Consider the following 15,651-nt stretch of genomic DNA (forward strand, 5'->3'; position numbering starts at 1 on the left):
GTTTTCGATATTGGAGTTTTTCTCGGTTTCTCGTATTGAGAGGTTTCACTCTAGAATACATAGAAAAACCCACCCCACCTGTTCTTAAGCTTTTCACTCTTTGTGGGGTAGCTCTTGTCATCTTCTTTACAACAAAATTGGTTTCACCTAAATCCGAGTTTCCTAACTCAACTTGTTGCATTTTCGAGGTTGGAGGTTTTACCGGTATGTCTTTTTTAGATAGGTCAAACCTTTCGTCTTTTATTTCTATCCTACCTTACTGGACTATGATGGTTCCCTGCATGATCTTGTAGAGCTTGTTACTAGCTTCGAAACGAGCCCAAGATCATCAAAATCGGAGTCCGGATGCAAAAGTTCTTAAGGTTTTCGTATCGGGTGTTTGGGTAAAAAACAGGGGGGGGGGGGGGCGGAACTGCCGCCGGGAACACCCCGGCACTGCCGCCGGGCCGGCACTGCCGGTTGAAAAAGGCTAGCACTGCCGGTCACCCCGGCACTGCCGGTGGAACAAGGCCGGCACTGCCGGCCTGTCGCGATTTTGGCCCCAACGGGCAGAAATCTAAGACCCATATTTAAGGCCTTCTTCCTCCTCTTTCTCCCCACTTCTTCTTCCTCCTTTGGCTCTCCACCATTGCTGACCTTGAGAGCTTTGCACATCCCTCTACTCCTCCAATGATTCTTGAATCCATTTGAGGGAAAAGGAAGAGGAGATCTAGATCTACATTTCTACCAATCAAATCCATCTCTTTGTGAGTGGAACTCTCTAGATCTTGATCTTGGTGTTCTTTGTGAATTCCTTTGTTCTTCCTCTCTTATTCCCCCAATAGCTTTTGTAGCTTTGTTGGAATTTGAGAGAGAAGGACTTGAGCATCTTTGTGGTGTTCTTGCCATTGCATTTGGTGCATCGGTTTGAGTTCTCCACGGTGATTCGTGGAGGTGAAAGCAAGAAAGTTGTTACTCTTGGGTTCTTGGAACCCTAGACGGATTCTAGGCCTTTGTGGTGATTTGGTGGGAGCCTCCAATTGAGTTGTGGATGTGTGCCCCAATCTTTGTGTAAGGCCCGGTTTCCGCCTCGAAGGAAATCCCTTAGTGGAACCGTGACCTAGGCCTTTGTGGCGAGGGTCACCGGAGATTTAGGTGAGGCGCCTTCGTGGCGTTCGGTGTGTGGTGTGAGTACCGCATCTTGGGGTGAGGCCTTTGTGGCGTTGGTGTGCATCGAGCAACCACACCTCAAGGTGAGCCTCTTGTGGCGTTCGGGAGCACTAAGCAACCGCACCTCTCCACCGGAGATTAGCACTCGCAAGAGTGTGAACTCCGGGATAAATCATCGTCTCCCGCGTGCCTCGGTTATCTCTATACCCGAGCTCTTTACTTATGCACTTTACCTTGTGATAGCCATCGTGCTTGAAGTTATATATATCTTGCTTTCACATACTTGCTTGTATTGCTTAGCATAAGTTGTTGGTGCACATAGGTGAACTCTTGCTTAGACTAAGTTGTTGGTGCACATAGGTGAACCATAATATATAGGCTTTGGGCTTGACAAAGTAAACGCTAGTTTTATTCCGCATTTGTTAAGCCCATCTCGTAAAAGTTTTAAATCGACTATTCACCCCCCCCCCCCCCCTCTATGCGACATCTGTGTCCTTTCAGCAGCACATAAGACCAACCCGTTTACGTCAGCCCAAAGCGATATGTATCAGGGCAGGGTCTCCAGCTCTAGGCTGGCCCAAAGATTCACGTTTGGTTTAGTCTACTTTGCACGCACTCATATAAACACGGCTGTGATCTAGGTATCCATGACAAATCGATCAGCAAAATCTTTGCCGGCGAGTGGCCAATAGATCGACTTTCTGAGGATTTCTTCAACCGGATGTCCGGATCCAATCTATTAGATGAATTTGGGAGGCGCACTTGCTAGCGAATCTGACCGGCCGGGAACCCAAACACGACCACTGAGAACGTCCCCAAGATCCTCAAGCTGATTCGTGCCATGTCAAGCTCTCCGCTCTAGCCTTCCCAGCAGGCTGCACTGCAGCTGTTCATGCCTCGGCATCGCACATATGCTCAAAGTGTAGGATGCGGCCATGGACGATCCCAACGCTACGCCGCTGAACCCGAGACGCCCGTCGTCGCTCTATCGATATTTTCATCACTGCAGACGACGAACTTCGTGTCGTTGATTGATTCTTCGCCGATCTGAGACCATCATCCTTCTGTGGCGCCGTCGAAACACGGCCTCGATTCCTCCCGTTACAGTTGTTGATCAGCTTCACCTATTCAGCACCAAAGGGATCGCCCCAAGTCATCGTTGTCGTTGACCTTCTCGGAAGGGTTGTCATAGAAACCCTCGCCGTAGTTGTGTAGTCTTCCATGGATGGAGAGTGAAGCGGCCGTGCCTAGAACCACCACTAGCGGGGGCGCCAAGTCGTCCTCCTTGGGCGCGCTCCAGGTCGCGCCAGGCTGTCTCCTGCACCTGCTTGGTGCTTGGTCGCGCTCGATTTCCCAGCTAGCGCCTCCGGAGATTCATGTCGATCGGATCATCGATGTATAGCTGCGCCAGGCGCCTCCGGAAATTCATGTGGATCCCTTCTTCTACTGTCGGTTGATTCTGATGAAATTTGCCGTTGATTGGTTGTACTACTTTAGAAGTGACGTTGTTTTCTGAATTCTGAGTACAGGATGCACTTGACGTGGTTCCGCCTATGCATGCAGCCAACATGGCATGTAAGTTGATGCATAATTCTTGCTTCGGCTATTTAACGTAATGACACTGATGGTAGCTGCCTGCAGGTTATCTTCACTCACCAGCTCGGTGTACATCTTGTCAATTCTGTCTTTGTTGTCGGAAAGTAGGCTAATATATTCAAAACTTATCAGGAGTGCCGTATTTGTACACTTGCATTTCAGGTATTAAGTTTAAACTAAAGATCTGATATAGTGTCTAGAGGTGGATTGGTTAAGCTCTCTTTATGGTCTTTTTGCTTAATCTCGTGTCAATAACACACTAAAGTGTGGGTAATTATTTAGTGTATGGGTACAACCGTACAAGATTTCAATTGAAAATCGCTTCATTATGCTGTGATCCTTCCGAAACTGGGTGTAATTTTCTATCCATATGTTCTTTAATTTCCGTTCAAAAATTAAATGGCTTATATCTAAGAACGGAGGGAGCACGTATTTCTATGACACGATGTACCGGAAATTTTGCTTTATGCGCCTCTTCCCGGTGCAACGCACGGGTATTTTTCCTAGTCAATCTTATGGAAATTACTCTTTTCGTAATAACAATCAATGCATCTCTGATCGTTCAGAGTTCAAATCAAAGGAACTCTTACAACATGCAAATCTTGATCTTGTAATTTCGCAACAAACTGATGCCAAACTCAATTAATTTTTTAGTAACCTCCACACACGGTCGGAAACAAAGCATATCATCTTATCCCTTCTTAACGAAACCAAAACCGGTTCTGAATGTCTAGAGTTCAAACTGAAAACTTACTGACTGATTGACTGATACGAAGATCAGTGCTTAGCTTTATTTAAGTTCGTCCAGCAGCACCAAAACAGAACAACCGTGGTCATCATGGTATCATATTCCAGTGAGAGGATTTCATGCATGAGCCCTAGCTGCCTCGAAGTGCACTTGACGAATTTCACCCACAGTTGTTCCGGTCTGGTCAAACGCCATACCTTCTTCAGCTCAGAGCATTGGAGAAATAGCTGTCCACCGTCCTCAAACAGCTTGTTCGATATTCCTTCTTGTCGGCAAGCTATCATGTCCGAGTCTTCAGAGGAACTGGTGCAATCTTGCAGGCCAATCCAGGTGCCCCAGGGCGCGCCGAGAAATCTTCATGAACACTGGCCCAGGGGCTAACGTCCGGGACGACGACATCTGCCCATGTGTTCGCCCTTCTCTTCACCTCGTCTCCATTGTCCTCAATGTCGTCCTGGTATGTACAGGTTCAGAAAGGTCGCCAACCCAGAGGTGGCCGTCCGGGACGACGATGATGCCTGACTGAACTGTGCGTACACGTACCGTTGTTCAACTCGTGGTCCCATTGTCAGTTGCCTTGTTGGTATCTCATCTCGTGGTTCTTCACACGCGTGCCGCTCCAGCGAGTCGCACTCGTCAACACGCAGCTGCTCCTTTGAGCCTGGCTGATGCCACCTCAGCCGTGACGTTCTCCCTGCTCGCATGTGGTTGGTACGTGCGGTGTCTGAGACATAGGGAGGCGAGATCGGGAGGGGATTGTAATATCCCAGGTATTGGGGATACAAAAAATAGAGGAAACAGATGTGTGCATTGCATTCATGCATAGAAAATCTGGGGAATTTTCGCGCTTTAAAGTAAAACAGTCACAGAAACTGAAGTTTCACTTGACCTTGGTGGAATTGAAGTAGCTCATCAAGTCAAGCCCTATGAACCTCAATGTGACTTTGTTAAAACTTTGTTTTTGGTAGAGATGATTTGATCTAAGGGGTTAGATCAAATGGAACTAATAATCAACACAACAACACTTTACTCAATGATCAATTGCTTGATCTTATAATATGGCAATCCTTGCCATAACATATGAACGTCCATTTATTTGGAAATCAAGTAACAATAAATGGAGAAACCATTCTTCACTTATCTTTTCCATGTCTTAAACTAATCCTTGATCCTACCATGAATCTCATGGTATTCATTTTACTCCATTCTTGGAAACAGGACATGTAGATCAACTCTAGAAATATGTATTCTTCTCTATTCCAAATTATTAAGCATCAAACTTAGAGAGGTGAGAGTTCAATTATAATTATTAGAGAAGCATTAACAAACCTTGAGTTAAACCTTGGATATACATCCAAGTATTCAAATCATCATCTCTAAGAGAAACCCTAGGATATTATTCAAGACCTTCCCTAGAGAGAGAACCCATTTATGTTAAAACATGGATATTGGTGACCACATCATTATCTCTGGAGAATAACCTTAGGTTAGCATTGAAGTCCTTCCCAAATGAGAGAGTCCATTCATATCAATTCTAGCTTTACCTATCAATGAATAAAGAACAATCTTTGAACTAAAGTATTAGGTTGTAAAACCATTTCCTTTGGAGTGGTGAGATAACCTAATATCACATGAAATAATACCATAAATAAAGTAAGGGAGAGAAGATCCATATACCAGATGATTATATCATCATTGATCCAGTAGAACCCTAACATAATATCTCAGGCATTCTCCTGGGATATATACTTTAGAGGCAACCATAATAGGCCCAACCTAGAAAGTGAAATAGAAGTACTATACCCTAGATGATCAAGACAATGCTTGATCTTAGAAGTGAGAAACTTAACTCTGGAGAGATATACTATAGGAAGCCAAACCTTGATTATTATAAATTGAGTAACGATCATAAACCCTAAGAATTTGAGGTAGAGACCTTAAGAACAAGTTGATCATGTCTAATCCATGATCAAATCCTGGAGAGATATGAATACCAGTTAAACCTTAGAGGGTTAAATAAGTATAATCAAGCACATAAAAATCATAGGAGAAACTAAAACCCTAAAACCATTTCCAATATATTAATTGGAGAAACAACTGAATAGAAACAAACCTTGTATGGTTCAGCCCCTATATCAATCCAAATAATCTTGGATTGAATCATCCTATATGTGGTGAGGAAAAGCAAACCTAACCAGGGTAATATGGTGTTAAGTCACATATAGAACCTATGCCCATATTTCCAATTAACTTGTGAATTAATTGATAATCACAAGTCAAACCTTAAACAATATCTCAATCCTAGTTTGTGCATCACTTGGGTGATCACAAATATAAACCTAACTTACATTTGAGTGCCCAAACCATATGCCATTAGGTGAATATCATTAGAACTCAAGAATTTCTCACAAACTAAATCTTATGCTTCAATTATTAAACATAAGAAACACCTAATGCTAAATTCCATACTGAAAACTCATGTGTGGTGAATAACCACTCATATTAGCCATTTGACTTAATAACCAAGAACCAACTATGAGGAGAGTAATACTTACTCTAAGTACTTCATGGTGTATTAAAATATAATATCAGTACTAACCTTGAAATAGGGTTAAATTAAACCCTACAAGACCTTAATAAATAAGTATTCACAGGAATTCATGTGCTAGTGCCCAAATTCTCAAATGGGAGATCAAGTCCTTAGAGATATATTAGCACATGAAATCATGCCATCAAAGTCAATATCTTATTTGAAATCCATAAATAAGTATTATCTTGAGGTTGTTCCTTGCAAAGTAATACCAAACAAAACCCTATATATTACTAAATAAGAAAACTATCATCTAGAAAACAATTTGAATATTTCCACAGATAATATTCAAATTCATGTCTATATGGGTATTTAAAAATCCAAATTCCAATATTAATAACTAAACTAATGTTATAGTACCCATAGTAATTTTAATACACCAGTAAAGTGTTTGAGTATCTTGGGGCTAATCCTTGTATAATCTAAATAAGCAATACCTGCAAAATAGAAAAGCATTCAAAAATTGAATTAAAACCAGGATGTAAAATAGAATTGAAAACCAGAAATAAAAAAACAGAAAAGAGAGGAGAAGAGGCTTACCTGGCCGCAGCAGCCCAGCTGCCGAGCCCAACACCAGAGCCCAGCAGCAGCCCAACACTCGGCCCAGACAATCACAGACACGGCCCACTATACCTTTTCGATGGATAAGACCGAAGGCGAGGTCGCCACCTTCGTCTTCGCCACCGTCGACGCACTGGGGAGCGCCACGACGCCGGCAAGCCACGTCCCGGCCACCGTTGTTGACCTGGGCGACCATCGACGAACGCGGATACCTTATAAATACTCGGCCGAAGCCCTCCTCGCTCCTGTTCTTCTTTTCTCCCCAAATTTCTCAAACCCTAGCCGCCCGGCCATCTTCGCCGTCGCCGATTAGGGCCACCTCGAGCACCGCCGTGAAGCTCTGGAGCTTCGCCTGGTCGCCAGCAACCCCCTCGTCAACGCATGCTTGCCGGGAAGCCTCCATTCCGACGAATTTGGCCATCTCCTCCGACCACTGCCGCCGCGGCCATGGACGATATCGTCGCCGTCCGGCCGTTTCCGCCTCGCCTGAGCATCCCTGCGCAACGAGGGTGAGCACACGCATCTCCCAAGCTCCCTAATTGGCCCCAGCATGCACCGTAGTCTGCCACCGCCGTAGTCCGTCGCGCGCTGCCGCAATTTGTGCTCACCGGAGATACTCCGGCAACCAATCGGGAGCGGCGCCGCCACCTTTTGGCTCAGCACCGCACCGCGCATCCACCCCGCTGCTCTGGATGGGCGCGGGAGCCCCAAATCGCTGGCAACGCCGGCAACTGTTCGTCGGCCAGGAGCTCCACTGGCCACGTCGTCCAATTTGACCCAGTCAACTGCAACGTGGCAGCTGACGTGGCTTGGGTCCACCAGTCAGTCCCTTATGGGTATAACAGCCCGGGTAGATTTAGGATTTTCCATTTAAATTTCAATTCAATAAATACTGCCACTTTACAAATTTATATAAAATAAATAATAACTCAGAAAAATGAAAATAAGATATCAAAATTTTTAGAAAAGAAAACTCTATCCAATAAAAATATAAAATGAAAATTTTATTTTTAATAAAAATTCACTTATTTAATACTTGTTATTTAAGCCTTTAATTTTAAATCCTAAATACCATTAAAAATTCTGAAATTAAGAAACCATTTATAAATTAAATAAAACCAGTAAGCAAATAAAGAAAACATGAAAACTAATTTTCTTTATTTGCAATCCTATTAAATCATTATTAGGGAAATTTAAACCCTAATTAATAATTACCCTAATTAGTAAATTATTTAAAAATAATAAAAAGCCAAAGAGAATATTAATTTTATTTCAAAGTTATTAATAACTTCAACTTTACCATGAAGTTATTAATCATAGAATTAAATTGTAAATAGCAAACCCTAAATTCCTCATGGAATGATATTACAACCCTATCATTTCATGTGACTCTTAAAACCCTAAATTAATTGGGAAACCCTAGTTCCATTAATACATGTGAAACCTAAATTGTTTCTAACCTAAACCCTAGGTTAGAACATGTGATCATGGTACCTTCTTCCAAACCATAAGAATTATAGTAGCAACCAAATACTTAGCTTGGCCACATAAAATGTAGAAGACCTATCATTAATTTATGGGTATCCCATGTGTTTATCAGACCTAGATAATCCAGTAGGGTTAACCAAGTATAAACCCTAGAACCTATTACCAAACAAACATCCTTAATTATCCATGCTTAGCATCACACCATTGTGATGAATACTAATAGCAATCATACCTAATATCTTGCATTACATACCATACTCCACCAAACCCTACTAGTGTGAAATACTTAGGAACCATCCCATCTAAGAACCAACCATTCTTTACTTAGGGAATTAAATAGCAAACCTAAACAACCTCAACCTAATTGATATACTTCTTATTATTTAAGAAGTATGTTCTTCAAAAGTTATTCTTTTGAAGAAAATAAGGAATCATCATCAATCCTGCCTAATAGGACCTATAGCCAATAACCAGCTACCACCAGCAAGGTATACCAACCTTGATAACAACTATTTATAATAAATTGCTCAAGATGCCTAGGCTTAACTCAGCCTTACCAGCCCTAGGTATTGATGAATCCAACATTGTTGTGATCCATCTACTACTTACTCCAGAAACCAATTAGAATCATAGAAAACCATAGAACCTCACAAACCTAATTATCATACTTGTTCTTCATTTAAGAACATGTTCTTCAAAAGTTATTCTTTTGAATTATATAATCAGTAATCATCAACCATGCCATATAGTACTAAAACTGACCACTACTCTTTACTTGTTAACATTATGCCAATTATCATTCTTTGTGTGCTCAATGGATTATTATGCTTTATTATCTACCTATTTATAATACCAAGTAATCACACCTGAATAAGAACCTTGTATGTGAATCACTCTAAAAGTACAATACACCCTAAACCAATCATTACAACTCACTGATCCTAAATCATCGGGATTAGGACACGCTTAGAACGATTGCATCTCATACTTATGCATTATTGCATCCTTGCCAATCTTTTAAACATCGTCCTTACCGGACGATGATGCTATTTCAGAATTTGGAGTTATTGCGAATCGAAGACCTTGCCTGCATAATCTTGCAGTCAAGAAAGGCAAGTTCATCGCTTGCTCATGTCATTTGAGTATCTTTATCAAATTACTTGCAAAGTACTATGATTATCACTATTGCATAAAAACCAAAACCACTACTTTCATAACTATGAATATGACTATGTGGTGGGCAATGGAACCATGGATTGTGTTGATATGGTGGAGGTTCCATTGCAAGGGTTTATATCCATCTAGGATTAAACAACAAATGTCGCCAGTGATTCTTGTGCCGTAATACCCGTGTTAACCATAAGATCCGGAGTGGGACGGAGTAGTCAAAAGTGTTTCCACCTCTCGTTCATCAACGGATGCGCTTTACCGTAGACACTTGTATCTGTCGGTGGCAAGCGGTATGCTAGGGAAGCCTTAAGTCCCCACGGCATAGTCCGTAGACACTTGTCACTCGAAGAACAAGCGGTAGGCTGGGGAAGCCTTAAGTCCCCACGGTATTGCGGTCTATGATGGGTTGCAGCTACCGGCGTAGGAGTGTATGGTAGAGCCCAGCACTGTCGTCGTGGTCGGGGTCCACCTTGAAATCTACAGGAATAATGGGACCGGCGTGGCAACAACGGGTGGGTGTTCGAGGTAGCGGAGGAACATGATTGGCTAGACCTTATACCGGGCCTCACACCATAGGAAGTGTGGACGGGTTGCGCGCCCGGTTGGCACCAAGGTTAAGATCTCTTATGGATAAAGCAACACACCTCCGCAGAGTGTAAAGAACCGTGACCTGTCACTCCCTGTTGCGGGATATGGAACTGCGAACGCGGTCGGAAAGGAGCTCCATGAAGTTCTAGTAAACCGGTGAAGGCTGACGGACATAGTTCTTCTGAATAAAAGCAACCTTTTGAAGAAATAATTATTAAAACTTGCATTGGTATTATACTTTCTGGTCTAATGCCGTAGCTAGTGCATTAAACACCTCTTTCCTATAATGAACTTGTTGAGTACGCTCGTACTCATCCCACTCTTAAATCCCCTGCTTAGATATGGAGGCATCGAAGGAGGATCTACAGTGCAACTCGAAGACCGAGGAGTCAACCACTACTTCAAGATACAGGATCCTGTCAGAGGAGTCAGATACCACATCCATCAAGGAGAAAACCTAGTTTAGCCATAGAAGGGAACTAGCTTCCTAAACCTATCTCCTATTTAGATAGAATCTATTCTTAGCCTCTATAGCTAGTTAAATACTCTACAAATAGAGTTCGTGATAGGTTTAGACTATGAGTCGTTCTTCTAGAGTTATCTGCAGTTTTACCTCATTGTAAAGTAGGAGGCTGTGATGATCTTATGTAACAGAGTCAATGTTGTAATTCTATAGACATGCCTTGGACCCGCATATGTTTCTGTTGTACCACTCTGAGCGATATAATACTAGTGGAACGGTGTTTCATTGGTGTTATATCAGACTTGCATACTACACCATGCAGTGGTATGCCGGGTCACCACAGGGATGCAACGGTTTTGGGGGATCACGCGGATCGGTGACTCGGTGTGTTGCTCTCCTCCGTGATGTTGGTCGTTGCTTCTCTTCGTTGGATTATAAAGATATCAACTGGTTTGGAAAGTCATCCCAATATGGAATCCTACTTCTATACGTTGGTTGATAAATTTTTTGGGAACAACGCCGTCTAAACGTGACCGGCCTCGACTGAGTGACGAACTTTTCCGTTTCTGACGTACGGATAGAGGAGCGGCGCACGGACGGATGTGATTTCACGACGTACCAAACCAAACCACGGAAACATTTTTTGCTTTTATTTGTAGGTATAGATAGGAAGCTTGCCAGTGCGTTGCTACAGTGATTGATACTATTTCACCCCGAAATCCCTAACTTGATAGGGTTCTGTGCCCGCTATCACATCTCATGACCCTAACAACACCGTCAATATCATATTAAGTGCAATTTGCGAACTAAAAAATTACAAGCTACAACATATTTAACACTGATTTTTTTGCAATGTAGAAATAAATTAATTGAAGAAGTTACAAACCCGACACAGGTCCAAAAAAAAGTTTTTTATAAATTCCTCTCTGATTCTATCCCATCGTTGTTATTTATAATCTGTTCTTAAGCTTTACTGGTCATTTTAGTTCTAGCCCTTTTGCATGACATGCTAGGGAACAAACAGTACATATCTGCTTCGTAAGCTATTTAACAGAATTGATTGTACAATTACCATCAGTTCAATGCACATTAGAATTGCAGATCTAAATCTTCCAAACTCGAGACATTTTTAGGACTCGTGAGTTCTTGTGCAGTTTGCATCTTTGTATATGCATATTGATAGTATCAGAAACAAAACTGGAATAAGATGGTACCGAACAAGAAAGCAGCAAACATGATAGCAAAATTTCCAATTGTAATGCACGTCAAATACATCATACTTCTACAACTTGAAAAGAATAGGAAGCAGCAGAAGCCGCACAATGTTCTCAAGCATCAGGGTCTATCACGTGGCCGTCATCAGCACAGAGCGCACCTTTCGTAGTAGCATTAAGCTGAACCGATAAAATGATGAAGGCAGCGCGAGCGTTAACCAATTTGATGTGTAGGATACCTGCAGGCTGCAGCACGACGCTCAACTCCATACTCCTGCGGGACGACATCTTCATTGCATTTGGACCTCAGGAGTGAAATTCATACCCACGACGGCTTCGATCGACAAACATTCCAGTGCCTGCCTCACCTTTGTTGCAGATCATAGCGCAAAGCACCGTGCCGAGATCGCAATAGGCACACGCAAAGGGTCAAGACCTGGCTGTTCAGATAATCAGATGAAGCTCCGTCATGAGCGAACACAACGGCAGAGCCACACTGCTTACCAGCGGAGGGGACACACAGAGAGGCGTCCACTTCAGGCAAGTCGTAGCACCGACCTCTACCAATAGGGCAACCAAGATCTCCGCATAAACCACCCCGCCAACCACGCCAAAGCTCCCCGCCACCCAATGGTAGCAAGGCAGAAGAAGAGAGGAACAGTACACAGGCTCCAGATCGAACACCGCATGAACAGGGCTGAGAACCACACCACAAATCATTGGCGCAGACATGATGCATGCCTCAACTCCGGCCGCCGCATCACATGGCAGCCCTGCAGATCGTTTTGCGCGCGGACAACGTGGAGGACCTCAAATCGCTAGTCGTTTTTTCCCGTGCATTGCCTCAATGGTCGTGTTGCCTCTGCAGCTAACTTCGCTGGTGGTGTCCTGCAACCTAGCTGCACCCTAGCAGGATCGACGGCCGTATCCGCAAGTCCCCGCGCTTCTCTCCGGCGACTCTGTAGTACTCTGATCCCCGATGGCATCGGTGGGGCTTTCCACTCGTCATCGAGATCGTCCTCCTCAAGCGCAGCTTCGATGTGCTCGATGCCTTGTAGCGCAGCCCGTTCTCGTACGCGTGGCCGGCATATTAAAGAAATCAATCAAGCTGATAAACCGACGGACATCGTGTATAAGTAGAGGGGTGACGTGAGGCTAGGCAAGAAGCCATCGGATTATATTAGAGTTGAGGCCTGTCACGGCACGCAGATATGTGATCGAGGGCGCCGGTCTCCGGAAGCTTCGCGCGGTGCATACCATAGTCACACGACATTGTACGGAAGGAAGGAGTGGGAGGACGTGGAAAATTTCGTGAGTTGGATGAAACGGACGAAACCTGGTGGGTTGGATGAAACGGACCAAACCACGGAAACGCTTCTCCCTTTATTATTAGGTATAGAAATGGAGTGAATATCTGTTTCAAAATATACTTTTTATTTATTTTATACTATACTATACTAAAATTGTTAATTAGATAGGGGAAAACAGGTCAAACAAAAGTTGGCGAGGTAAAAAAAAAAAATGCAAACAAGACCAATCCGATGCGGGGTGTTGTTCAGTTATGCGGCCCATGGTGCACCGGATGGACGGGCTTGTTGGTATAGTAGAGATAGCGGCATCTGATCAAAAAAAGAAAAAAAGTAGAGATAGTGGTAGTCCCGCTGCACCGGGTCCAGGGTATGTTTGCGCGGTGTGTTTGTTGAAGCTACACATCCACCGTCCACCGGTCGCACGCTCCGCATCTAACGTTTGGCCATCGCTCTTTGGATGGACCCGTCTTCTTGAGCGAATCGAAGTCTAACCAGATCCCTCTCCTCTTCTCTCCGTCCCTAAAGGGAAAAAACAAATCCTCTCCCCTTCCATCTACACCCAGCCGACGCAAACCCTAGGCCATGGATTCGGGCTTTGCCATCATGGATTGTGCCGGGATAAACCCCAAGTACGCCGCCGGGCGAGAGGGCTGGGCAACCATCAAGTGTGCAAGTAAGCGCGCATACGGATGCGGGGATACCGGCAACTCGGCGGTGCAGGATCTAGATCTCCTTTTGCACCAGGGCGATCTCGAGAATCTGTCATCCTCCCTGTCCGTCCATGCGGGCGACGATGTTTTTCGTTGGATCGACCAGGTAATCGCGGAGAAGAAGGGCAGGCCAGCGGCTCCGGGCAAGGATCGCTACTTCATGTCCAAAGTCGAGATCGTTGACAAGGGCCTCATCGTCGTCACCCTGTCCTTCTCCGAGTATGGTGGTTTCGATTACTACCTCGTCTTCGACTCCTTCGACAGGTCGCTCTCCATGATCCCCTACATACCAGAGTGGGCTGCCTGCTATACCAAGTGTCCTCTCCCTCTGCGCCATGAAAGCGGCTATTCCCTGGTCCTCATCGGTGGTGAGTTCAGCTTTGGCCGAGAGGGGCCCAAGAAATACATCTGGCAGTGGTCTCCGATGGCTGCGTCGTGGGGCAGCATCCCCGACTCGTGGCAGACCCAGAAGCTGTGCCTCCCTTCTCAGATGAACAATAAGTTCTTCTCCCCCGACGTGGCTTTCTCGTGCAATGGCTTTGCATTCTGGACCGATCTCGCGCTAGGCACTCTGTTCTGTGACTGCAGCGCCCTGCTCAGCGAGAGCTATCTCGTGAAATCCAAGTTCATCCCGTTGCCCCCAGGGTACCAGCTTGACCGTCATGAGGAGGGTATATGGCCGGTGGAGGTGTACCGGACCATGGGATACGTTGGAGGTTCTTTCAAGTTCGTCTCCATAGACAAACCTCGTGATCATTGCGGAACGAGGGTGAAGGTGTGGACTCTGGCAGCACCTGGCCCTAGCCATAAGTGGACCTTATACTCGGAGTTCCGACTGAAGAAACTGTGGAAGGACTTCAAGATGGCTGGATTGCCCAAGAACTTGCCCATGTGGCCCATGTTGAGGGAGCAGGAAGGGTCTACTCTCTACCTGATACTGGCTGACAAAACCCAAATAACTGGGCAAAAGCATTACCTTTGCCGATTGGATATGCCCACTCAGAGCCTCCTGCAAGCCAAACTTCTCGCACACACGTCGCTGATCCTGGGCCCTGTTAAATTGCCTTCTGGTTTCTTCAACTGCCTCGACCCTCTTCCTTCCAGCCCGGAGCCCATGTGGATGGATGTTTGATAAGACAGATCTCTCATTGGTCAGGTATAATTCTACCAATACTGAAACCATCATTTGAACTATGTAATTCATGCATCTTAAAACTTCTTGCCTGTCTAGTACTAGTCACCCGATCTAAGTTCTAGATTGTTTTGTTTGGCTGCAACAAGATGATTCAGGCTTGTAAGGTTTGTGTTGCAGGGTTGTTGATCCTCAAATGCTATCAGCTACTATCCTTTGCTGCTGAAGACCGTGTTTGTGTTTCCTGCTTGGATTCCCAGCTGGGTCTGTTGTTAGGAAATGATGCTTCACAAGTCATGTCTTACCAGTTGATGTTTATGTTCTGCATTTTAAAGACTTATATGTAATGACTAAAATGGTGCTTGTCTTGGAGTTATTATATCAACAATCGAATGCTCGTGTTCTTTCTATCCAATATAAAATGCTGTTAGTGTAATGAGTTGGTCGTGCAAAAGCGTTCCTTGGCCCCTTAATAATTTTATACTGTTCTTTGGCAAGTGCGGCTGTGTCTAGAGAAGTAGAGATTACCCACAGTATTTGAGCTTTGATTGCTTTAGAAAATCTTTGTGCTTGATTACTGCTACCACAATCATGTCCTTATGGTCAATGCCATGAATCATACTTCCAATTATGCTAGAACACTCCCCAGATATGTTTCTTCTTTTGAGATAAATGAACCACTAAACAGAGTTAGCTTTCATTGGTTTTTACAGTAGTTTGTGACTAGCTCCAGGTTTAGTGCTGGTTACATTCTGTTTATTTTTTAATGTTATAGTAGCACTGAAAAACAACATTATGCAGTTCTTGCAAATAGCACTAAGAAAGTCCACATAAATCAAACTTAGTGTTGCTCACCACAACTCTTAGATCTGTCCAATCATCAAGTGTTGGAGACATTTCAGAGCATACAGTTGGTGTTTTGATGAATATCG

General features: G+C 44.1%; 1 protein-coding gene across 1 annotated transcript; it reads left to right on the top strand.

The window, feature by feature from the left end:
• Window positions 1–13,345: 13,345 nt before the first annotated feature.
• LOC127298604 (uncharacterized) lies at window positions 13,346–15,155 on the top strand. Its single transcript, XM_051328452.2, has 2 exons — window positions 13,346–14,743; window positions 14,900–15,155. Exon 1 carries the CDS (start codon window positions 13,460–13,462, stop codon window positions 14,717–14,719), a length of 1,260 nt encoding a protein of 419 aa, XP_051184412.1. The 5' UTR covers window positions 13,346–13,459; the 3' UTR covers window positions 14,720–14,743; window positions 14,900–15,155.
• Window positions 15,156–15,651: the final 496 nt, after the last annotated feature.

Source organism: Lolium perenne, chromosome 5 (assembly GCF_019359855.2).
Source record: "Lolium perenne isolate Kyuss_39 chromosome 5, Kyuss_2.0, whole genome shotgun sequence".
NCBI classification, from domain to species: domain Eukaryota; kingdom Viridiplantae; phylum Streptophyta; class Magnoliopsida; order Poales; family Poaceae; genus Lolium; species Lolium perenne.